This window comes from Geotrypetes seraphini, chromosome 19 (genome assembly GCF_902459505.1).
Source record: "Geotrypetes seraphini chromosome 19, aGeoSer1.1, whole genome shotgun sequence".
NCBI lineage: Eukaryota > Metazoa > Chordata > Amphibia > Gymnophiona > Dermophiidae > Geotrypetes > Geotrypetes seraphini.
Genome location: NC_047102.1, coordinates 23,276,957 through 23,301,050, shown reverse-complemented (window position 1 = coordinate 23,301,050; position 24,094 = coordinate 23,276,957). Strand labels below are relative to the sequence as shown.

At 40.7% G+C, this 24,094-nt stretch overlaps 1 protein-coding gene across 6 annotated transcripts in view; it reads right to left on the bottom strand.

Annotated features, from left to right (window-relative positions):
- Positions 1–24,094, bottom strand: part of PTPN5 (protein tyrosine phosphatase non-receptor type 5) — a 268,730-nt gene that overhangs the window by 5,664 nt on the left and 238,972 nt on the right. For all 6 annotated transcript variants that reach the window (XM_033928824.1, XM_033928825.1, XM_033928826.1 and 3 more), the window contains 4 exons: positions 17,890–18,027; positions 11,256–11,366; positions 9,825–9,985; positions 8,553–8,666 (listed from right to left, as the gene is read on the bottom strand). In XM_033928824.1, the coding sequence (XP_033784715.1) occupies positions 8,553–8,666; positions 9,825–9,985; positions 11,256–11,366; positions 17,890–18,027 (524 nt within the window). The remainder of the gene's footprint in view (positions 1–8,552; positions 8,667–9,824; positions 9,986–11,255; positions 11,367–17,889; positions 18,028–24,094) is intronic.

Here is a 24,094-nt window from a genome sequence, read left to right as displayed (position 1 = left end):
AATCAGGCCCTTGCCTAAGTGCTGAGTTGAAGGATGATCACGAGGTAAAAGCACGAGGTAAAGGGAGGGTAATCAAGAGGTAAAAGCATGTACCTATCTTTGTATCTGTCAATGTAAAACCATGTACCTTTGTACCCACCAATCATGAGATGTGTAAACGAGGGAGTTACTATAATGTCATTAGCTTAGAAGCATAATAAATAGACTCAGAGCTAGCCCTTGTTAGCGCCTCCTCCCGATTCTAAGACTGCGTGTGTGTGTTTCCTTTGTGGGGCATTCCTACAAATGGTGCCCGAACAGGGACCTTTGCTGACCATCGCCCTGCTTGCTCCGTCTGACGATTAGACTCGTCCTCCGGGATCCCTTCAAGTAAGTATGGGCAATTCCCTGTCAGATTTACAGCGTGCTCATGTGACAGAATTGAAGAATATTCTGAGACATACAGATAGAGAGGCCTCTGATTCACAGTTAAATTGTTTAGTATAAGAGTATCTAGTATCTGCCCAGTATCTGGACAAGGGATTATTAACATTAGAAGATTGGCTTAGAGTCGGGAAAGTTTTGTATGCTGAGCCTCTGGCCTCAGCAGCCATATGGGTATGGCCTCAGTGTGAGCATGCCTTGGAAATTGTAGGGACAGAGACGCATTCCAAGGTAACAACGGTTTCGCTAACCGTTCCCCCCCTGACTACACAAGTCAGAACACATACCCAAAAATCATACCTCCAGCACAGGTATCCCCAGCTCCTTTACAGGAAAAAAAGGCAGAAACATTAGCGCAATATATCTCAGAGACAGGTTTAAAAAGTAATTTTACAGCTGGGTTCTTTGAATCCATGGCTGGAGTGCATACCAGACGTTATGTGCATGGTATTGACTATGGGTCAATATGTTATGTGGGATAGTGAAAATAATAAGGAGGCTCTATGGAGAGCTTTGCAGTCTGGAGGGCTTTATACCCCAGATCAGTTATATGGAACAGGCAATTTTTCCACTATTCCCCAACAAGGTGTCCTTCCAACAGAAACGCTGACAATAAGTAGTCAGTGTGTCTTCAGAGCATATCATAAAGTACCAGCCTCAGGAACACCAGTTAAAAGTTATGCAAGCATCAAAAAGGGGGCCGAACTTATAAACAGGTTAGGATGACTGCCTGATACTTGTCGTGGGCGCAGGAATTAGTTTAATAGAACTGAGAAATATTACATTACATTAGTGATTTCTATTCCACCATTACCTTGCGGTTCAAGGCAGATTACATCCAAACTAAAACAAAAAATTACATTCAAAATTTGAAGGAATAGAATAAGCGATGACATAAAATTTTTAAGGTAATATATGTTGGGTAAAGAGTTATCAAAGGGAAGTGGAGGTCTTTAGGAGATAAGAATAGGGTGAAATTATGGGTTTTAGATAACGTTTGGTAGATAAAAGAGTATTAGAGAGATCTAAGGGTAAATAGAGTGTTGGATATTGGGTTGGGATTGGTTATGCTGGATAGGTTTTCTGTGTTTTTTGAAGAGTATGGTTTTAATATCTCTCCTGAAGGCTTTGTAGTCTGTAGTCAAAGATAACAGAATGGTGATTTCTCTGTCCAGTTTAGCTGCTTTGGAAGCTATTAGGTTATCATAAAGTTTTTTTCGTTTGACATCTTTGGATGATGGGTGAGTGAATAGTAAGTGGGATCTTCTGTGTCTGGTTGAGGAGGATTGATTTAGTCAGTTATTCCAGTAGGTTGGGCTTTCTCCGTTGAGAGCCTTGTAAAGTAAGCAGTAGAATTTGAAGTGCACTCTCGCTTCTATTGTAAGCCAGTGCGAATCATGGTATGCCTCTGTGATATGGTCATATTTTTTTAGGAAATAGACAAGTCTCAGGGCTGTATTCTGTATTGTCTGCAATTGCTTCATCATGGTCGCAGGACAAGGTAGGTATAGTATGTTGCAGTAGTCTATCATCCCAAGGATAAGAGATTGTACCAATAGTAGAAATTGCTTCTTTTTGAAGAATGTTCGGATTTTTCTTAGATTTCTCATGGTCATGAACTTTATTATTTTGTTAATTTGGGGATGCATGTTGCAGCCTCTGTCAATTGTGATTCCTAGCAATTTTAGTGTAGGTTGTATTGGGTATGAGATCGAGTTTATTACAAGATTAGTTAATGTTGGAGTTTTATTGTTTTCTAGTAGGATGAAATTTGTTTTGTCAGGGTTAAGTTTTAATTTGTGCTCTGTCATCCAAATTGCAACTGAATCGAGAGTTTTGTGTATTGTGCTTGCCATGATGGGTTCTGGTTGGTCGAAGGGTAGGAGAATAGTGATGTCATCTGCGTAGCTGTATGAAATTATGCCATGATTATCTAGGTAGTAGCTGAGGGAGGCTATGTATATATTGAATAATGTAGGTGATAGGGGTGATCCTTGGGGAACTCTGCAAGGGTTGGACCATGGTTCTGATTTTTCTTGCATTGTTTTAACTCTGTACGTTCTTGATTGTAGGAATCCTTTGAATCATGCAAGTACTTTGCTTGAGATTCCTATTGAATCGAGAGTTTGTAGAAGCATGTCGTGGTCTACCAAGTCGAAGGCTGCAGAAAGGTCTAGTTGTATCAGCAGGATTTTCTTGCCTGTACAGAGGTGTTGTCTTGCAGTGTCCATTAGTGTTCCTACTAGTGTCTCCGTGCTGTATTTGGCTCTGAATCCCGATTGTGTAGGGTGGAGTATGTTGTGATTCTCTAGATAAGAGGCTAAATTTTTTGCTACGAGACCTTCCATCAGTTTGATGTACAATGGGATTGAGGCAATGGGTCTGTAATTGGATGGTTGGTCTTTTGCTCCTTTAGGGTCCTTTAATATCGGAGTTATTATGATTTCAATGAGTTCTTGTGGGAAATAACCCTCTAGTAGTGATGAGTATATCCATTGTAGAAGTAAGGAGCGGAATAATATGTTTGAGTTTTTCAGTAGGTATGGGGGGCAATGGTTGAGGTCACAGGCTGCATGGCTGTATTTATTATAAAGATTGTTGAACTCTGCCCATTCTATAGGTGAGAAATGGACCAGGTTCTATCTGCTGCGACTGTTGGTGGAAATGATGTCTCTATGTGTGAGGGTGTTCCGTTGAAAGAGGCTCTGATATTTGCGATTTTGTTTTTGAAGTAGGTAGCTAAGAGGGTGGCTGTAGGTGGGGTGAATTATTGTTCTCTATGTATGGTGTTGTGTTTGTGAGGACTTTTAGTAGCTGGAAAAGCTTTTTTGAGTCTTGGGGTCCATCTCCAATTTGTTTCGAGTAGTATGCCCTTCTTTTTTCTTTCAGTTTTTGTTTGTACTTTCGGTTTGTTGCTATCCATGCTGGTTTTGTGGATTCTTGGTCGCTTTTTCTCCATTTTCTTTCCAGTTGTCTACATTGTCTTTTGAGTTGGAGTAGTTCATTGTCGAACCATTTGTTTGGTTTTCTGTGGATTTTGGTTTTAAGTTTTTCTGGGGCTAGTTCGTCTAGTGTGGTCCTACTTAGCAGGTTCCATTTTGAGATGAAGTCTTTAGATGTGTAGTGTTGGATTATGGTGTCTGTTTTTGTCCAGAATACTGAGGGATCTATATGTTTGCGTGAGAGGAACAAATACACTCTGACTGTTGAGTAGTCAAGAGTGTATTTGTTACAAGACCAATTGATTTCGAAGGAGTAGGTGTAGTGATCAGACCAAAGGGAACGGTTCCATTTTCCATTTAAGGCTTGAATTTCTGGGTGTGAGATCTGTTGGGACATGTATGCTATGATGTCCAGCTGGTGTCCTTTTTCATGTGTAGTTTGAGGATCTAAGATTTTATATGTTAGGGCTTCTAGGTATGCTAGTACGGTTTCAGCATTTTTGCAGGAATGGTTTTCAAGGTGAAGGTTGAGGTCTCCTAGAAGGAGGTTGTAGGTAGTTGCTAGGGAGTTTTGATAGATAAATTCTTCAAATATTGGCTTGGCTGTGCTCCAGTTACTTGGGGTTATGTAGCATAGTATGCATGTGAGTGTTCCTTTAAGTGATGTGCTTGAAAGTTGACAGGCAAGTAAATCCATGTATTGGTCTGTTATTTTGTCTAGTAGGTATATGTTAAATGTGTCTCTGGCTATGATGGCAATTCCTCCTCCTCTCTTATTTTCTCTGCATACCAGTGTGATTTTGTGGCTTTTAGGACAGACTTCAGTTATTCTGGGGTCTGTATCAGAGGTGAGCCAGGTCTCTGTGAGGAAAAGGCAATCAAGGTTATCTTCTTCTATCCAGTTTTTTATGAGTTCTGTTTTAGGGCCAATGGCTAAATATTAAAATACAGAGTGGATATAGAGACTGCTTCTGTATGTGAGAAGAGACTGCTTCTGTGTGTGAGAAGAAACTGCTTCTGTGAGTAAGAAAAATAGGACTGTCTGCCAGTAAGAAGGTGTGTTTTTCTTGTGAGGTTTTTTTTGTATTACTGATAAGATAGGTCTGAGGAGAAATTAGGAAGGAGGAGTTGGTCAAAAGCTCTAGAGAGAGAATGGGGACTTTAACCTCTTATCTTTATAACCTCTTATATTTGTAAAGTTGAGACTTGGTTCAGAAGATATCAACAATAAATTATATTTTTGTAAATTAATTGAAATACTGGTGACTAAGATGTGGGGTGTTAATTATCCCTCATAAATTGGAGTCATTGTTAGATTTCTAGATCCATTCTGACACTGCAGCTGGGGTCATTGTCTACCCAAACTACCTGACCTTTGCACGTTTGTTGACAAGCTTCAGCCCAGGTCCTTTGTTTGCAACTCTTCAGTACTGATGACGTAGGCTTCCTGGTGCCTACGTCCTTCCATAGCCTTTGCTCATGCTGGTTAAGATAATTATTAACTGAATGGCAGGACTCACTCAGAGGTGAATTTAAATTTTTCTGACAGGTAATCTCTTTAAGATAGGAGCCTTCTGCGGTTATATTAATGTTTCCATATTAATCAACTTGCAATCTAAGTTTATTACAGAAAAAAAAGTGGGTAAGTGATTACGTCACTGAATGAATTGTGCCCTGATTTGGAACGCCTTCCCAGTTAATTGCAATTACGGCAGGCTATTTCTGAGTCATGTTATTACAAGAATTAATAGCCTCCTCATCGAGTGGTCACAAATTAAAATTTGGATATTAAATTGTACTTTGGTAATTTGATGGAAGAACGAATTACTGATTCATAAAGAAAAATGCTTCTGGAACTCTCCTGTTTGTAATAAAAAAATGACACCATAAAATTTTACTGCTGCTATTGAAACTAAATCAACCAATGGGCCCTTTACAGTGTGGCACTCCAAATCCTAACATAATTCCGATAAAAAGGGAGGTTTTGGTAATAGACCTTAAACATTGTTTTTTCACCATCCCTCTACATCCAGATGATAAAGCAAATATCTTATTAAGCAGTTCCGAAAATAAAAACTGAATGGATTTCTGAATTGACCACACATTTAAAACATTACGGATTGTGGCATTGCACCTGAAATAAAATTCAGACGCGGTATCCTTATATTTATTTGGGTCACAATTACTGCAATCATTTGCAGCTCCTATCATTATTACTTTAAAACTTAATTAAGGCAAACAACCTTCAGATTTGATCTATATAACACCAGACAATCAAAAAGTGATAGCGATTATTAACCAGGTATTATTAACGCAATGCGTTACTAGGATTCAAGATTATATCGGTAGCGGTAATCCATGCAGAAATTACACCTTGAATGGAGAAACTTTAACTTGTACTTCGGCGGAACGAGACCTAGGAGTAATCATCAGTGCAGACATGAAAACTGCCAATCAAGTGGAGAAGGCTTCATCTAAAGCAAGGCAGATGATGGGATGTATCAGTAGAAGCTTTGTCAGCAAGAAGCCTGAAGTCATAATGCCATTGTACAGAACCATGGTGAGACCTCATCTGGAATACTGTGTACAATTCTGGAGGCCACATTACCGTAAAGATGTGCTTAGAATCGAATCGGTTCAATGGATGGCCACCAGGAGGATCTCGGGGCTAAAGGGTCTCTCGTACGAGGAGAGACTAAACAAACTACAGCTCTACACTCTAGAAGAACATAGGGAGAGGGGAGACATGATTGAGACATTTAAATACATAACGGGACGTATCGAGGTAGAAGATGATATCTTCTTTCTCAGGGGACCCTCTGCCACTAGAGGGCATCCGCTCAAACTCAGAGGCGGGAAATTTCTTCATAGCGACATCAGGAAGTATTTCTTCACAGAAAGAGTGGTTGACCGTTGGAATGAGCTTCCAGCGCAGGTGATCGAGGCCAGCAGCGTGCTGGACTTTAAGAATAAATGGGATACCTATGTGGGATCCCTACGAGGGTCGAACTGGAATATCGGTCGCTAGGTATAGACTTAAGAGGATGGGTCAGTAGGGTGGGCAGACTTGATGGGCTATAGCCCTTTTCTGCCGTCATCTTCTATGTTTCTATATCAATCCTTCCGCAGAAACGCCTGCCTATTGCGGTTTTAGGCCAGCTAACCCCAGATACTCGTTTACATATAGTAGAATGGATCTATTTATCAGTTTTCCTCAATACATGTATAGTTCTCTCATAAGTAAAGCAAGAAATCAAGCCTTAGCCATTCTGGGACTGGACCTGATATCTATCACCGTTCCCCTTTCACAAGAGCAATGGGAATTTCTTTTTCAATATAATGAGGTATTGCAAATTGCATTAACAAATTATATTGGTCATATTTGTCCTCGTTATCCTTAAGATAAATGCTTAATTCTAGTGGCAGCAGGCGTTTTGGATTTTCATTCTGCACTAAGCTTAACACCTATCATTGACGCTCTCACTGTCTATACAGATGGCAGTAAGACATACGGAGTCGTGCTCTGGATCCAAGAAAATGCTTCTCGGGTCTTATTCTCTCCCCCGCAACAATCCGCTCAGCACTCAGATGTAGCTGCTGTTATTCTTGCGCTGCAAACCTTTTCCCACTGTCCATTGAACCTGATTATAGACAGTCTGTACGTTCGTAATTTAGTCTACCAGCTTCCTGGTGCCTATGTCATCCCGTCAATTGATGAGATCCTTTTCCTTCCATCTTTAACTGTTAAAGAAACTGTTAAGAAACGACCCCCCTCCCCTCTACTCTTCGTTCTCTCCCTTCCCCTTCCTACCTCCCTTTTATTTTCTTTTTTGACTTCGATGTAATGTTGAATCTTCCCCTCCCCCCATATTTGTGATTCATTTGTTGCACAATTGTAGCTTGAAAAATCAATATAGATTTATTAAAAAAAAAAGAAAAGAATCTTCCCTTCCCCCAGTGCCTATTGTACCAGCTTTGTCCGTATCTTTGCCTTTGTCTGGTCTTTATGTTGCCCTGTTTCATTTTTAAAAAAATTATTATTACTCTTTTTTTAAACTCCAATTTTAACAATTGTAAACCATCCAGATATTTGTTTAATGGTCGGTATATCAAACTGTAAATAAACTTGGAAACTTGGAAAACGTCCAAGCGGGCATTCTCAAAACTCTAGATGTCTTTCTGGCTGTTTTGTCTCCAGTGCGTCCAAATCTTAAGGGGGTATGTTAGAGGCGTGTTTTAGGCGGGCTTAGGACTTGTTAGGCACTTGTTAGGCATAATCAAACCTTTTACAAAAGGTCATGGGCTTTTTTTTATACGTTTGGAGCTAGAACTGTTTTAAAAGTGTCTAAATGCTAAAAAGGTGCCCAAACTGACCAGATGACCACTGCAGGGATTAAGGCATGACCTCCGCCCCCCTGTGGTCACCAATCCCCTTCCACCACTCAAAGATGTTAAATAAACAGTACATTCTAGCCTGTATTTTGAGGAGGTACTGAAGAGTTCTCAGCCCAAGCAGCTTCAGATGTTAACATAGACATTTGAGCCCAGCAGTGAATTTCACATTAAAAGTTGCAGGTACAGATGTCACTTTAACTTGCTTCTGTTGTATGGTGAACTCATCAAAACCTACTGTATCTACATTAAGATGACACCTGCAGGCGGCTATTGTTGTGGTGTACATGCGGGCCCAGTAAATTTGGGGTGGATTTTGGAGGGTTCACCATATAAATAGAAGTTAAAGTGACATCTGAACCTGGGACTTTTAATATGACATTCTCTGCAGTAATCCTTCTGCTGTGCTGAGAAATGCTCAGCTGTCTGTGGACAGTTTGCTAAGAATGCTAGCTGCATGAACATCAGAAAAACTTGCTTTTGTGCGTTTTTCATGTAGAAGTCTTTATATTTGAGAATGGCCAAAAAAGATAGATGTACTAAGGACCAAAACGTCTACATAGGTTTTCCTAAAAAGAAATAAAATAAAATAAAAAGATAGACATCTTGCTGTTTTGAGAATGGATATTTTCTCTACTGGATTTCTGGATGTTTTTCCCAAAGCAGACAAATTCAGACTTAGATGTCCTATCGAAACCCCCTCTAAGGCTCCCAAATGGCATTTTAGCAGGAATGTGTAAACCATCCCTCAGCTCTGCTCAGAAAATTGTGCCTTATTTTCTATGAAGGTTTTACCTGTCCAGTCGTAACTGACATGTTGTTCTTAGTATATCGACTATTCCCTCGTTTTTCAGCTGCTTACAGCCAATGCTCGTAGCAATAAAACAGCCGGTCCTTCCCAACCCTGCACTGAGAAACAAAGAAGGGAAAGTGAGAATTTGTACATAAAAATCTCTTTATTTTTTTTTTAAGGCAGCATATGTTAGAAGGGAGAAATTTCCATGTACACTTGCACTATCCATAGACATTGAATGCCAGGCCATGTCCAGGCACTGACATTGAATATCCATTATGTATAGCCAGATAATATTTGTTCGATTACGTGGAATATTCAGAACTTAACTGGATAAGTTAAACTAGATAAAGATAGGGCTGTGTTCTATGTGGTCCTATTTATCCAGTTAAGTGCTGGATATTGGTTAAGTGCTGGATATTGGCACTTCACAGGATCAACGCTGACTCCACCAAATAGCTGGTTTTGGCTTATGCGCTAACTGGATATAGTCAGCAGCAATATCTGGTTAAGGGCTGATGAGTATGTCTGGTTAGCCTCAGACAAGCAATATAAATGGCCAGAAGCCTCGCCTGGTTTTAAAATTGGAGAGTGTGGCAAAGTGGTTAGAGATTTCAGGAGTGACGCTATTCAGCAGATGCAATTACACGCAGCATTTTGGGACTGGGTACAACATTGATTTGCAAACTTTCATATATGAACTGAGAGCATTTATTTTCAGTTTTTACAAGTATACTGGCGCCATCTATTGGATTTCATTAGCAGACCCCTGAGGCAGGCTTTCCAAGCTGAAACACGGACCATGTTGGGGTCCAGTACAGAAAAGGATAAAAGTCTCTTTGTATATGTTTTTAGATATTTATATGTCTTCAACAAATTGATTGTCCTTGAGGCTGATGTACTGTGTCCCTTCCCCACTCTCTTTTGTGTTATTGTAGTGGTTAGAGATACAGCCCCAGCACCCTGATGTTGTGGGTTCAAACCCTGCACTACTCCTTATGACCCTGGGCAAGTCACTTAATCCTTCACTGCCCCAGTTACATTAGATAGATTGTGAGCCGACGGGACAGTTAGGGAAAATGCTTGAAGTACCTGGATGTAAACCGCTTTGAATGTGGTTGTAAACCTACAAAAAAACAGTATACAATCCCCATCTCCTTTGAACATTGACCTCTCAATAGCAGAGTAATATCATATCCAACTTGATTAGGAGGGATAAGAATAATAAAATTATAGTCATACAAAAATCAAACAAAAATGTTGCATCTGCCTACCTGCAGTGGATGATAATTGGGCCGTGCTTTTCCTTTGTGCGCTGCATGGCTTCCTCAACATCCTGTACTAGATGTAGCAGAGCTGGTGCTTGGTCTGGCGTCTTCTGATCTGGCCAGGATGTGTACCAGTAATGCTTCAGGCTTCTTTCTTTCTCACCATTCTGTGACCAAGCGAGGAGAGGATATTGAAAACATGCTATCTCCTCTTTTCTTTGGTTAGCACTCAGTTTTTGAAAAGCGGTTATCAGAGCCTGAATAACTTTTTTGCAAGATGACTGATCTTTGAATAGCCAAAACAGTCTATGACATACTCTATGATTAACGGCCTCCAATCTGTTCCATGGTGGTCTCTTTGTTGACTTGTGATGCTAATTTTTTTTTTTTTAATTTAAAGTTTTCAGATAATATAAACTTCTGATCTGGAAAAGAAGGGGTTACCTTCGAAAGCTAATCATAAACTATATTAAGTAAGTCTGATAAAAAAGGTATTATTTTTCCTTTATATTTTTGTTTGATTTCTCCATATTGCCTTGAAGAAGTGGACAAACATGGCCACCACACCATTTCACTCAGAAAATAACACTAACCCCTTTTACTAAACTGCGATAGTGGTTATTAGCGCAAGGAGCTGTACTGAATGCTCTATGCTGCTCCCGACGCTCATAGGAACTTTATGAGTGTCAGGAGCTGCGCGGAGCATTCAGCATGGCTCCCTGTGCTATAACCGCTATCTTGGTTTAGTAAAAAGTATTCAGAAGTAGCATGCAGGTAGGCCAGAATACTACTTTGTTCAAATAGACTAGGAATGTGATATAATTCCCAAGGACTGCTTGGTTGTTTTGTTGACATAAAAACCATTTAGAACCATAATAAATAAAATAATAATTATAGAGTTATGTATAACAATTTGGGGATTTAACTTCCTTTCCAAAGAATGTCCAAGGTATTTTACATCGGACAAAGAAACAAAATCCAACAAGTCTGCAATAAGGGCATGATGAATCCTAAACAAAAGAGAAGAAAACTGCAGACAACTGTACAAGATGCAGGCAGTGTTTATTTACAATAAACAATTTGGTGCACACAAGTTGACCACCTTAATCAGGTAAAGGGACCCGACATGGTCCGTGTTTCGATCAACATGTCTTCATCAGGGGTCCATGAGATGGTGGTAAAATATATATTTGCAACAATTTTGCCTGATCAGTATGCTATGTTGTTTGGTGAGGTCTGTCACAGCATTCAAGCTAAATATTTTCAAGTTCACACCACCTAGACCCCCTTTTAGAGGTTTCTACCGCGGGCCAGTGAGGTAAATGCTCCGATGCTCATAGGAATTCTATGAGTGTTAGAACATTTACTTTGCCGAACTGTGGTAGAAACAGTAAAAGCCATCGCTAATGTTTGAATGTCAAATCTGCAATGCCTTACCTTTAGGGTAATGAGCCTTAACATGTAGTCATCTGTATGTATGACTTGATTAACAACAACTTCTATTCCTTCATACGTTGCTCTTTCCTCTGGCCAGTACTCTGTGCATTTCTAGTTGCAATAGAAAAGAGATGTATGAAGACAGGTGAATTGCGAATTTGTGAATTGTGAGATCAGTTCAAAAAAAACATATTAATATTTCAAGTTTCATATTTAGATTGATTCCTACAGCCATGTACACTGCCATCAACAGTATGTTTTGTAAATAAATACCCTTTCAGTGATGAACACTAGGGAACACAGATATATTGAGCAGATCATGAAAAGGTTGCAGATTCGCACAAGGAATTTCATCTTAATATGGAGCCACTCAACATAGTTTCACTTCATCCAACAATCAAAGCAACTTTTGACAAATGTTATATCATGCTATTCTATCTCTTTTCGAATGAGTTGCCAATTGAGCTTACCCTACCGATTTAGCTTTTTGTTTGGGCTCAAAAACCTGGCTTTTCCATAAACGTTCAAATAATTATTAACTTTGTCCTTGTCAGGGATTTGATTTAATCATTGTATTTGGTATCTATTATTAATGTGTGTATTATTTTGATTCATTATGGTGGCAATTCTATACACGGTGCTTCCTTGTAGGCATCCCGATTATGCACAGGGAATACCTACTCTATAATAATGGCATCTTGGTGCCTGGATTCTGTTACAGAATATGAGTGTAACCTGGTGTTGACACATCTTACATTTCGGTGGTCAGTTTATGTAATAGTGCTTCACACTGATTTTTTCTAGTGCCAAATTCTTGGCATCATTTATAGAATGCTTAGTGCACTTTAATAATAGACCCCCCCCTATGATATTTTGATTTTATAGTCATCTTTTATCTAAGCACAAATTCCTTACCTAATTAATGGGGTCCTTCTATTAAGGTGTGCTAACCGATTTAGTGGGCGTTAAATGCTAAGATGCCCATAGGAATATAATGGATGTCATAGCATTTAGAAGCACTAATTTTTAGTGGTTAGCGCACCTTAATAAAAGGACCCCAATATTTGTTTAATAAAGGACTATCTTATTTTTAGAAACTGATTAAAGCACTGGTATTTCAGCCAAGAAAATATATAGAATAAACAGAAAACAGACTAAGCACATGAGCAAGTTTCAAATAGTGGAGAAAAAAAGACCTCTTCTGTGTTTTGAGCCGTTTGATATAATCCCTTTGTGAAGGTGAAGAATTCTGTGTTTGGCAAAGACTGCTGATTAGAGAGTTGTGCGGGGACAGAAATCCCACCCGTCCCCACGAGGAATCCCCTCCGTCCCCATAAACCTCAGAAATAATTATTTCATTTAATTATGCTACTGAATTAAAGGCTCTGGTAGAAACCCATTTACAAATAAGCAAAGACACTTTATTAATTTGGAAATATTAATTGGGAAGAATACATACTTTGTAAATGGGTTTCTACCAGAGCTTCTAATGTAAATATAAAATATAAATAAATACTCAGCCCACTGCCTTACTCATTAAGTTTACTTCTTCTTAACTTGTCAAACTTTTATTTTGTTTTTTACAAGTCAAAGAGGACCAATCTGGCAATCTTTATATTCATTTCTCGAATAAAGAGACTTAGAATTACTGCTTACTATTTCCCTAATTAGGGCAGGAAAGAGGAAAGCTTGTATTGGGATTTTATTTATATTTATGTGTTGTGTTGTAAAAACAAAATATACAATGTAAATTGCTTTGAGTCCCTTATTAGAGGGAAATGGTGATTCAAAAAAGAAAATGAAATTATGCAGTCCAGTATGTCCAGTGAGAACCCAAATGATGGGTGGATGGATCTTTTCAGATATTTTAAAAATGTTTATCTCACACTATCCAACCATTCTATGTGGGTTACAGTTTAAGCATACATAAACTCATTTAAATAAAAACACATTCCATATAAACATGATAACCCTTGAATTTTTCCTACCTGCCCTGTCACAGCACACAGCCGACCGTAAGTCTTCCCGATGTCAGCGCTGACGTCAGAGGGAGGGAGGACTTTGCTTAAGCCCTCCCTCTGACATCAGCGCTGACATCGTGGAAGACTTCCGGTCAGCTGTGTGCTTGGGCAGGGCAGGTAGGAAAAAGAAGACAAGCCTCGCGGCTCGAATTTGCATCTAACCCTAGGGGGCATCCCCATGGGATCCCCGTGACCCGAAGGGGGAACCCGCAGGTCCCGCGGAATTCCCGTCGTTCCTGTTCCCGTGCAGCTCTCTACTGCTGATGATGGAGAATTAATGTTAATCTGGAGGTGAAACAGGGCCGCTGTTGGGTTTTGTTTTGTTTTTTTGTGAATGCGAGATAAAGAATACAGTTGGACTTTGCTTTTTTCATCTGTTAATGGTTGTGAGTTGTGAACGCTATGGGATTTTGTCTATGAAAACTGTGCTTAAAGACATATTTTTGCAATTTTTTTTGAAGATCACAATAGAGTGATATAATTAAAGTGGAGGGTTTTTTTGACCAATGGCTGGAGAAGCTCCTATATATAAAATATATTCAGTCTCATGAAGTTGGAACTTGTTGGAGCAAAATATCGGTCTTTTTTCTCCACGTTTTGAGACCTGTGCAGTTTCTATTGATATAATTGCTGATGTGCTTAGCCTGTTTTCTGGTTATATATTTTTTAAGCTTTGCTAGTAAGATTATATAGTCTATTCCTTTTTATAACTTTAATAACTTTTTATAACTTTAAATAACTGAGCCAGATAATGTGATGAATTAATTTGAAATAATTGGTGTTTCATGTATTTATTGAATACAGATACATTTCACAGTCCATACTTTTTATCCTTTAATTATATATGGATCTGATTTGTACTTTAACATTATTTTGGTAGACTGCATATGTTGAAAATTGTAAGTATTTTATGATTTATTCTTATGTTATTTTATGTGAAATCTTATATCCTACTGAATCCTCGCAAAATGGTGTTCTAGGCAGGTTACATGCAGCATATTGCTACATAGAAATTAAACATAGTTATCAATATTCCATTGTATTATACATGCTACTTAAATTTATACATGCAAGGTAAGACAAGACATCTAAAATCACAATTTGCTATTAATATGGTATACTTGTATTTGGCCCACTATTGAAAGCCAGCAGTCTGCTTGGTTTTTAACTCAAGTTTTGAAGGCTTGTGCAGATGAGGACAGAACTTGCAGGGATGGGGCAGAGACAGGGACAGAACTCATGGGGACAGGGATGGAGATAGATCCCGTGGGAACGGGGTCAAATTTGTTCCCTTGTAATTCTCTAAGTCAGTGGTTCCCAAACCCTGTCCTGGGGGACCCCCAGCCAGTCAGGTTTTCAAGATTTCAAGAGAGATTTGCATACCTGTCACTTCCATTATATGCAAATCTCTCTCATGCATATTCATTAGGGATATCTTGAAAACCCGACTGGCTGGGGGTCCCCCAGGACAGGGTTTGGGAACCACTGCTCTAAGTGAATGACACCCTCACAGCTTAGAGGGAACATTGCTGATCATTGTGAGTTGATATTGACCCAAAACTGTAGCTGAATGTCACAATTATCTGCATAGCTGGGAGAAATACCCTCGCTCTAACCCAGCAGTCTCAAACACGTGGCCCGTGGGCCATATGCGGCCCCCCAAGGACTATTTTGCGGCCCGCGATATGTCCTCTCCACTTCACAAGTTTTCAGATTGTGGAGAAGACAATCGCGTACAGACTGCAAGTGCTGTAAATGACTTGCGTCGGAAGGAATATCAGCAAACGGCCTCCTGGTGGCGCTGTGCTTCTCCCAGTCTCAGCCTCCCTCCGCCCGCTTTGGCTTGCATCTCTAGGCAGCATTAGCGGCTTCCGGGTTGTGCTGTGCATCTCGCGATCTCAGCCTCCCTCCGCTCCCTCTCAGCCCGGATCCGGAGTGCATGGCTCACTCTGCCCTGCAGCACAGCTCACTCTGCCCTGCATCTCAACCACAAGCACTGGAACCAAACAACGAGGCATCCCAGGCTGTGGTGGCTGTAGGCCTTTGGCAAGTATGTGAAAAATGTGTTTCTTTGGAAATTGCAATTATCTGTCCCACAGAAATTTTTTTTTAACCCCCTATGATTTCTCCTGTGGTGGTGTTTCTTCACATAGGCTTTAATTTATTACAATTGTCTGTCACACAGAAATTTTTTTTTATCCCCCCGCCCTATAATTTCTCCTGTGGTGGTGTTTCTTCACATTGGCCTATGTCAGTGGTCGGCAAACTGTGGCTCTTTAGCCACTTGAGTGCGGCTCGCCTAAAGCAGGGGTCCCCAACATGCTTCCCTTCTCACTGCCCATCCCCAAGTCACCGCCATTGGGGAACAGGCCACCACCACAGCCTGTGAATAGGCTACTACCGCCACCATCGGGGAATATAGTAACATAGTAGATGACAGCAGATAAAGACCCGAATGGTCCATCCAGTCTGCCCAACCTGATTCAATTTAAATTTTTTAATTTTTTTTCTTAGCTATTTCTGGGCAAGAATCCAAAGCGCTACCCGGTACTGTGCTTGGGTTCCAACTGCTGAAATCTCCGTTAAATCCTACTCCAGCCCATCTACACCCTGCCAGCCATTGAAGCCCTCCCCAGCCCATCCTCCACCAAACGGCCATATACAGACACAGACCGTGCAAGTCTGCCCACAACTGGCCTTGTTCAATTTTTAATATTATTTTCTGATTGTATATCCTCTGTGTTCATCCCACGCTTCTTTGAACTCCGTCACCGTTTTCCTCGCCACCACCTCTCTCGGGAGCGCATTCCAGGCATCCACTACCCTCTTCGTAAAGTAGAATTTCCTAACATTGCCCCTGAATCTACCACCCTTCAACCTCAAATTATGTCCTCTGGTTTTACCATTTTCCTTTCTCTGGAAAAGATTTTGTTCTATGTTAATACCCTTCAAGTATCTGAACTTCTGAATCATAGCTCCCTTGTCCCTCCTTTCCTCTAAGGTATATATATTCAGGGCTTCCAGTCTCTCCTCATATGTCTCCTGGCGCAAGCCTCCTATCATTTTCGTCGCCCTCCTCTGTTAAAGAAAATATTTATTTTTATTTTTTTGTAATGGAGGGATTGGATGTGGGGAGTTTGGCTGTCAGTTGAATTGCTGGCACTGGAATGGACTGGGGCATTGGGGGTTTGTCTTATTCTGGTTCTGTGCTTCTATTTGTTCGATTCTGTTCTTTTTTTCTCCTTCTTTTTCCTAGGGTGCTTTGACGCCCATCAGGGGAGCTATCTGATTTAAGGGGGGTGGCGGTTGTTATATGCTGTTACCGGGGGGGGGGGATGACATCAATGGGTCTTGCTGTTATTCAGATTGACTGACTATGCTGTTTTTGTATTGTGGTGCTGTGAGGTTATTTGTTATAAATAAACAATTACAAAAAGAAAAGATTTATAAACTATAAAGAGTTTTACCTCATGCAAAGTTGTCATTTCTTTAATAAGACATTAACAATACACATCATATATCACAGCAAACTAATGCACTCTTCGAATATCAGACTACAAAGCCATGTGGTAGCAACACCCACTCCTTTGTTTTTAATACGATTAAACATATAAGGCACAAGTTATTACAGCAGCTACGAAATTGAAAAGTTAACTTGGTTTAACCATCGATAATATCCCGAGCCTGAAGAAAGTTTCTGAAACGTGTAGGAAGGGGGTAACATCCGCCTGCAGCAACATAACCTTCTTTTTAATTTAATATAAACTTAGCATGACTATATGAAGCACCGAAAATAAAAGCACTTTATGAGAAGCAATAATCGTATTAAAAACAAAGGAGTGTGTGTTACGCTACCACATGGCTTTGTAGTCTGAGGTTTGAAGAGTGTATCAGAGATTTCATTAGTTTGCTGTGATATATGATGTGGATTGTTGACATAGGCTTGCTCTACCCCAGCATTTTGGAGGAGTGTGTGGCGCAGTGGTTGGATCTACAGCCTCAGCACCCTGGGGTTGTGGGTTCAAACCCCGCGCTGCTCCTTGTGACCCTGGGCAAGTCACTTAATCCTCCATAGCCCCAGGTACGTTAGAGAGATTGTGAGCCCACCAGGACAGAGAGGGAAAATGCTTGAGTACCTGATTGTAAAAACCGCTTAGATAACCTTGATAGGCGGTATATAAAATACTAATAAACTTGAAACTTGAAACATATCGGGATAGTGTTCAGTGCTAGACACAAAAATCGCTTTGCTGTTTTTCACCTTGAGAGCTTGGTTGGGAAAGGGGAGTAGAAACTGAAATAAATAAAGACTCCTTTTACTAAACCGTTGTAGAACTTTTTACCACAGGTCAGCAAGGTAAATGCTCTGATGCTCAGTCAATTCCTATGAGTGTCGGAACATTTACCTCACCGGCCTGCAGTAAGAAGCTCTACCGCAGTTTAGTAAAAGCCAACGTAAGGTTTTAAAATAAGATGAGTAAACAGCTGCCCAAAAATATAGTTTAACATGCTTGGCAACCAGTTTATAGTTTCTAGAGTCCAGGCAGCCTCTCCAGGAAGATGGTAAAAAATCCTTTCTTGAAGCTCGGGTGTCCACCCAGTCTTGACATTACCTCATTCACTTCCTCTACGTTGGTGATCATGACAATGATGGGAGACTGCTGCTGCCAAACCATTCTCCAGAAATCACTCACAGTATTAACCGTGGGTCCCTGAGTGGCGATGTACACTTTCTCTTCTTCTCCATATCCCTGTCAACAATGCAGAAAAAAAAGAAGACTGACATTTTTTGACCTGCCTCTTAAACCCCAAGATCAAAACAAATGGGATTGCTAATACTTGCTAACTGAAGCAAAACCTTCAAGCAGAGGGCTAAAAAGTATAGATAAAAAGAAAAGAAAATTCATAAAAGCACCCAAGGAACTATATTGGATGGAAGTATGCTTTCAGGGATGACAGTTTTCAAAAGCCATTAATAGAAACATAGAAACATGACGGCAGATAAAGGCCAAATGGTCCATCTAGTCTGCCTTTTCATACTATCCACTATCTCCTCTTCTCTCTAAGGAAATTCTACTTTACGGAGAGGGTGGTGGATGCCTGGAATGCGCTCCCGAGAGAGGTGGTGACAGAGTTCAAAGAAGCATGGGATGAAGTGACAGAGTTCAAAGAAGCATGGGATGAACACAGAGGATATACAATCAGAAAATAATATTAAAAATTGAACAAGGCCAGTCTATCCCACGCTTTCTTGAATTCAGATACTGTCTTCATCTCCACCACCTCCACCATCTACCATCCTTTCTGTAAAAGCAGTATTTTCTTACATTATTCTTGAACCTATCACCTCTTAACTTCATCCTATGCTCTCTCCTTCCAGAGTTTTCCTTAATTTGAAAAAAGACTCACCTCCTGTACATTAATGCCACGGAGTTATTTAAACGTCTCAATCATATCCCATCTCTCCTGTCTTTCTTCTAGAGTAGCATATTAAGTTCTCTAAGTCTGTCCCCATACGATTTATGACAAAGGCCACTAACCAATTTTGCAGCAACCCTCTGGACCAACTCCATCCAATTTATACCTTTTTGAAGGTGGGGGGGGGGGTCTCCAAAGTTGCACACAGTATTCCAAATGGGGCCTCACCAGAAACTTATAAAATGGCAATATCACCTCCCTCTTCCTAATGTGTGTGAGTGACCATCTACTCTAGGTACAGTTTTACTGTTTACTCTCAACCTTTTTTCATATTTTCATGGAGGTATTCCCAAGGCAGGATTCAGTCAGCACACAGTTTTGCATTCTCAAAACTCATTGGGGGCTTTTTGTGAAAAAGTACCTGCCAAAATTTTCAAAGGGAAAGGCACTGCACAGTTTTCAAAATCCCCCTAATGAAGATCAGCTTTAGGAGGTGGTTCTACGAGATTGATATTTAAAAGCACGTGTGCAGGCAATGGACAGCAGTGCTGCTTTTCAACAGTGTTTTAGTGGGGCAAACAGTGACATTGCTTCTCAGTGGTGGAACTTACGCTTGTAGACACCCGTTTAGTGCCTAGTATGGAAAAAGACAAGTTCTGATTGGCAAAGCCCTTCCAGCTCACAGAAACTGTTTTGCTTGCTGGTTTTGTTCATGAGTATTATTGTCACAATTATTTTCAAAGGAACAACTACCCACACCCTCCCCTTTGAAAATAAGCTTGGGCAAGGACCGCAAGGACAAAAGCAGCTACGGACTTTGTCCCTGCCTTACCTATGGTCTGAGTAGGAAAAAAATAAAAGTACTCCAGGAATGTCCCTTTATCTCACGCCTACTAGCCATGTCGTGAAAAAGTGCCTCTATCTGGTATTCTTTAAGGGGGGTCATTTTACTAACGTGCGCTAAAGACTAGTGCACGCTAAATCAGTTAGCGCACCTTAGTAAAAGGACCCCCTAAGTGTTTCTGAGTTGTTTTCAGTACAGTTCTTCATTTCAGAAGTGCTCCTGCAGCTCACGATATCTATTTCTAGTGACTAATTTGCCAAATATTTTTCAAACAACAGAGAGAGAAGACTGCCAGGTAAGATTGGCAGGATGTGGTCTTACTAGCAACAGCGTTGTTTTCGTTTTCCTTTTAGGAATGTATGTTTTTCATATATCGATCATCTGTTTTGATGCAGGTTCTTTGCGCTGGTGTGGGTGAGCTGTTTACTGCATAACACCAATTTATTTGTTTACAGAAGAGGTGGAGAGGCATTTTCGATAGGACGTAGAAGTCTGAGGTTGGACGTTTTGGGCAGGACATCCACAAACCCCAGGAGAAAAAAAATGTCCATTTTGAAAGCTACCAGACGTCTATCTTTTATTTTTGAAAATTATCTAGGTATAAGTTTTGGTCCTTAGGACATCTACCTTTTTTGACCATTTTGAAAAATAAAAATGTCCTCATGAAAAACGCACAAAAGCAAGTTTTGTAGATGTGCCCAACTACCTTGTCTGATCGTGGCAGAGGAATCCCCGTCAGCTGAGCCAGTTTCAGAGATTCCTGTCGGCTCAGCTGATGGGGATTCCTCCCTGCCAGGATCAGCTGAGCTGCGGAGCCGTACACCTCTCCCCAATAGCGTCTCGGAGGTCTCGGTAGGAGATACGCTAGCCTCCAGTGAGCACAACATGGTACGGTTCAACCTCAGGAAAGGTCTCCCTAGATCAAAAACAAAAACAAAGGTACTTCACTTCCGAGGCACTGACTTCGAACACATGGGAGATTTTGTCCATCGGGCTCTGCAGAACCAAACTGTGACAGATGATGTTGAAGCTATGTGGTCAACCCTGAAATCTACCATACATGAAGCAACAAGCCTCTACATTAGATCAGTAAATAAATGCTGAGATCTCGTGCCTCGTTAAAGAAAAGAAAAAGGCATTTATTTCATACAAACGTATGGAGGAAGTGGAAGCCAAACTAGAATATACAGCCAGGGCTGCAGCAGTCAAAACAGCAGTCAGGGAGGCCAAACTTCGAGTGGAAGAAAATTTAGCGAAGAACCTCAAAATGGGAGACAAATCCTTCTTCAGGTACATTAGCGACAGGAAAAGAAACACAGACGGGATAGTACACCTAAAAAAACCAGATGGGAAGTACATGGAATCATATTCCGAAAAAGCTGAACTTCTGAATGAGTACTTCTGCTCAGTCTTCACCAGCGAGGCATCGGGTCACAGTCCACACTTACAGACAAAGCAAAGAGCGGAAGACCCATTTTTGAATTTCAATTTCACACCCGGAGACATCTACTGTGAACTGACAACACTCAAGGTGAATAAAGTCATGGGACTGGACAACCTACATCCCAGAGTACTCAGGGAGTTGTGTGATGTCCTGGCGGAACCGCTATCCGTACTCTTCAATCTCTCCCTCAGTACCCATGGACTGGAAAACGGCTAACGTCATTCCACTACACAAAAAAGGTTGCAGAGAGGAGGCTGCGAATTACAGACCGGTGAGTCTAACATCAATAGTGTGTAAACTCATGGAAACACTAATCAAACGAAAAATAGACACGATCCTGGATGAGGAAAATCTACGGGATCCCAGTCAACATGGATTCACCAAGGGTAGGTCCTGCCAATCCAATCTCATCAGCTTCTTTGACTGGGTTACAAGGAAGCTGGACTTGGGAGAATCCCTAGACGTAGTGTACCTAGACTTCAGTAAAGCATTCGATAGCGTCCCTCACCGTAGGCTGTTGAGCAAGATGAAATCGATGGGATTGGGAGAAACGCTAACTGCATGGGTCAAGGATTGGCTAAGTGGTAGACTTCAGAGGGTGGTGGTTAACGGTGCCCTCTCTAAAACGTCAGAAGTGACAAGCGGTGTACCGCAGGGCTCAGTCTTGGGCCTGCTACTTTTCAACTTATTCATAGGGGACCTGACTCAGGGGCTTCAAGGTAAAATAACACTATTCGCCAACGACGCAAAATTATGTAACATAGTGAGCAGCTCCAATTTACACGATAGTATGACGCAGGACCTGTTTTTGTTGGAACGTTGGTCTTTGATCTGGCAGCTGGGCTTCAACGCCAAGAAATGTAAGGTCATGCACCTCGGCAGTAGAAATCCGTGCAGAACTTACACCTTAAATGGCTAGGACTGTAACAGAACGAGATTTGGGAGCGATTATCAGTGCAGATATGAAAGCTGCCAATCATCTAAGGCAAGACAAATGTTAGGTTGCATCCGCAGAAGTTTCGTCAGCCGGAAGCCTGAGGTCATCATGCCATTGTACAGAACAATTGGTGAGACCACATCTGGAATATTGTGTGCAATTCTGGAGGCCACATTACTGTAAAGATGTGCTAAGAGCAGAGTCGGTTCAGCGGATGGCCACCAGGATGGTCTTGGGACTCAAGGATCTCTCATACGAAGAGAGACTGAACAAATTGCGGCTCTACTCTCTCGAGGAACGTAGGGAGAGGGGAGACATGATTGAGATATTTAAATACATCACTGGACGTATCAAGGTGGAAGAAGATATTTTCTTTCTCCAAGGACCCTCAGCCACAAGAGGGCATCCGCTTAAACTCAGGGGCGGGAAATTTCATGGTGACACCAGAAAGTATTTCTTCACTGAAAGAGTGGTTGATCATTGGAACAAGCTTCTGATACAGGTGATCGAGGCCAACAATGTGCAAGATTTTAAGGGTAAATGGGATGCCCATGTGGGATCCCTGAGAGGGTGGAGTTAAGAATGGGTCATTTGGAGCGGGGTCTCTAGAGCAGACTTAGGGGGTGGGTCTGTGGAGTGGGCAGACTTGATGGGCTATGGCCCTTATCTGCCGTCATTTTCTATGTTTCCCCCCAACATCGCTCCGACATCCCCAAACATTTCTGCCCCCTCCCTTCATCCGACATCATGGAACACCCGCTCCCCACATCACCCGACACCCCCAATATCATGGAACACCCCTCCCCTCATCACTAAAATCGGCAGGAGGGAAATCCCCTCCCTCCTGCCTACAGGGCCGCATGCTGAGAATGATGAGCCTTCCCCCTCCCAATGCATCTTGGGGATGATTTGATAGCGGTTTGTAAAATACTGAGTGGAGTGGAAAGGGTAGATGTGAAACGCTTGTTTGCTCTTTCCTTCGATTTATAATTTTTATTCATTTTTACAACTTACATCATGTGTATCAAGAAATAACATTTGAAATGAAAAATATCACTTGTTTTGCTATTCTTATCATCATCTAAAATTCATGAAATCTAACCTCCTCTCCCATCCCTATCACATCAAAAATATTCATTTATATTATATTATACAATATACATTTTAGTAAAATATCAAAATATCAAAAAAACATTCCTCCCACCCATCCCCATCCCCTTATTTCAATTATCTTACTAAGGGAAAATGTTTACTACTCATTACAATAGTCTGTCAATGGTCACCAAACATCTCAAAATTTACCAAAATATCCTCTCTGTGTGGCTAATGTTCTTTCCATTTTATAAAGATGACATACAGAACTCCACCAAAAACTAATTTAATCTACTCCGATTTTTCCAATTGAATGTAATCTGTTGAATGGCAACTCCAGTCATAAGTAAAAGTTTATTGTTTTTTGAAGAAATCTGACTTTTCGCTCTCATTGACATGCCAAATAAAATAGTATCATATGTCAAGGCCACCGGATTTTCTAACAACCTATTTATTTAGCCCCATATCGATTTCCAAAACATCAATATAAATGGTCAATAGAATAAAAGATGATCTAAAGTCCCAGCCTTGAGATGACAGTGCCAACATCTATTCGACTTAGAGCTATCTAATTTTTGTAAATGAACAGGTGTCCAAAAAGCTCTATGTAACAGAAAAAAAACAAGTTTGTCTCATAGAAGCAGACACTGTACATTTCATCCTCCAAGACCAAATTCGTGACCATTGAGACGCAGTAATTTGATGCTTGATCTCAATGCTCCAAATGTCCTGAAGACCAGTTTTGGTTTTTTATTCATAAATCCAGATATTAATTTATACCACTGTAAATTTGTGTTTCCAAGTTTTCATTATTAATTGGGGTGGAATGGGATGGGAGAAGGGTTTGTTCGCTCTTTCCAAAAATACTAGGACTAGGGTGCATGCGATGAAACTACTAAGTAGTAGATTTAAGACAAACGGAGAAAATATTTCATCATACAATGTGTAGATAAACTCTGGAATTCATTGCTGGAGAGTGTGGTGAAATCATTTAGCTTAGCAGGGCTTAAAAAAGGTTTGGATAATTTCCTAAAAGAGAAGTCCATAGGCCATTTTTGAGATGGCTTGGGGAAATCCACTGCT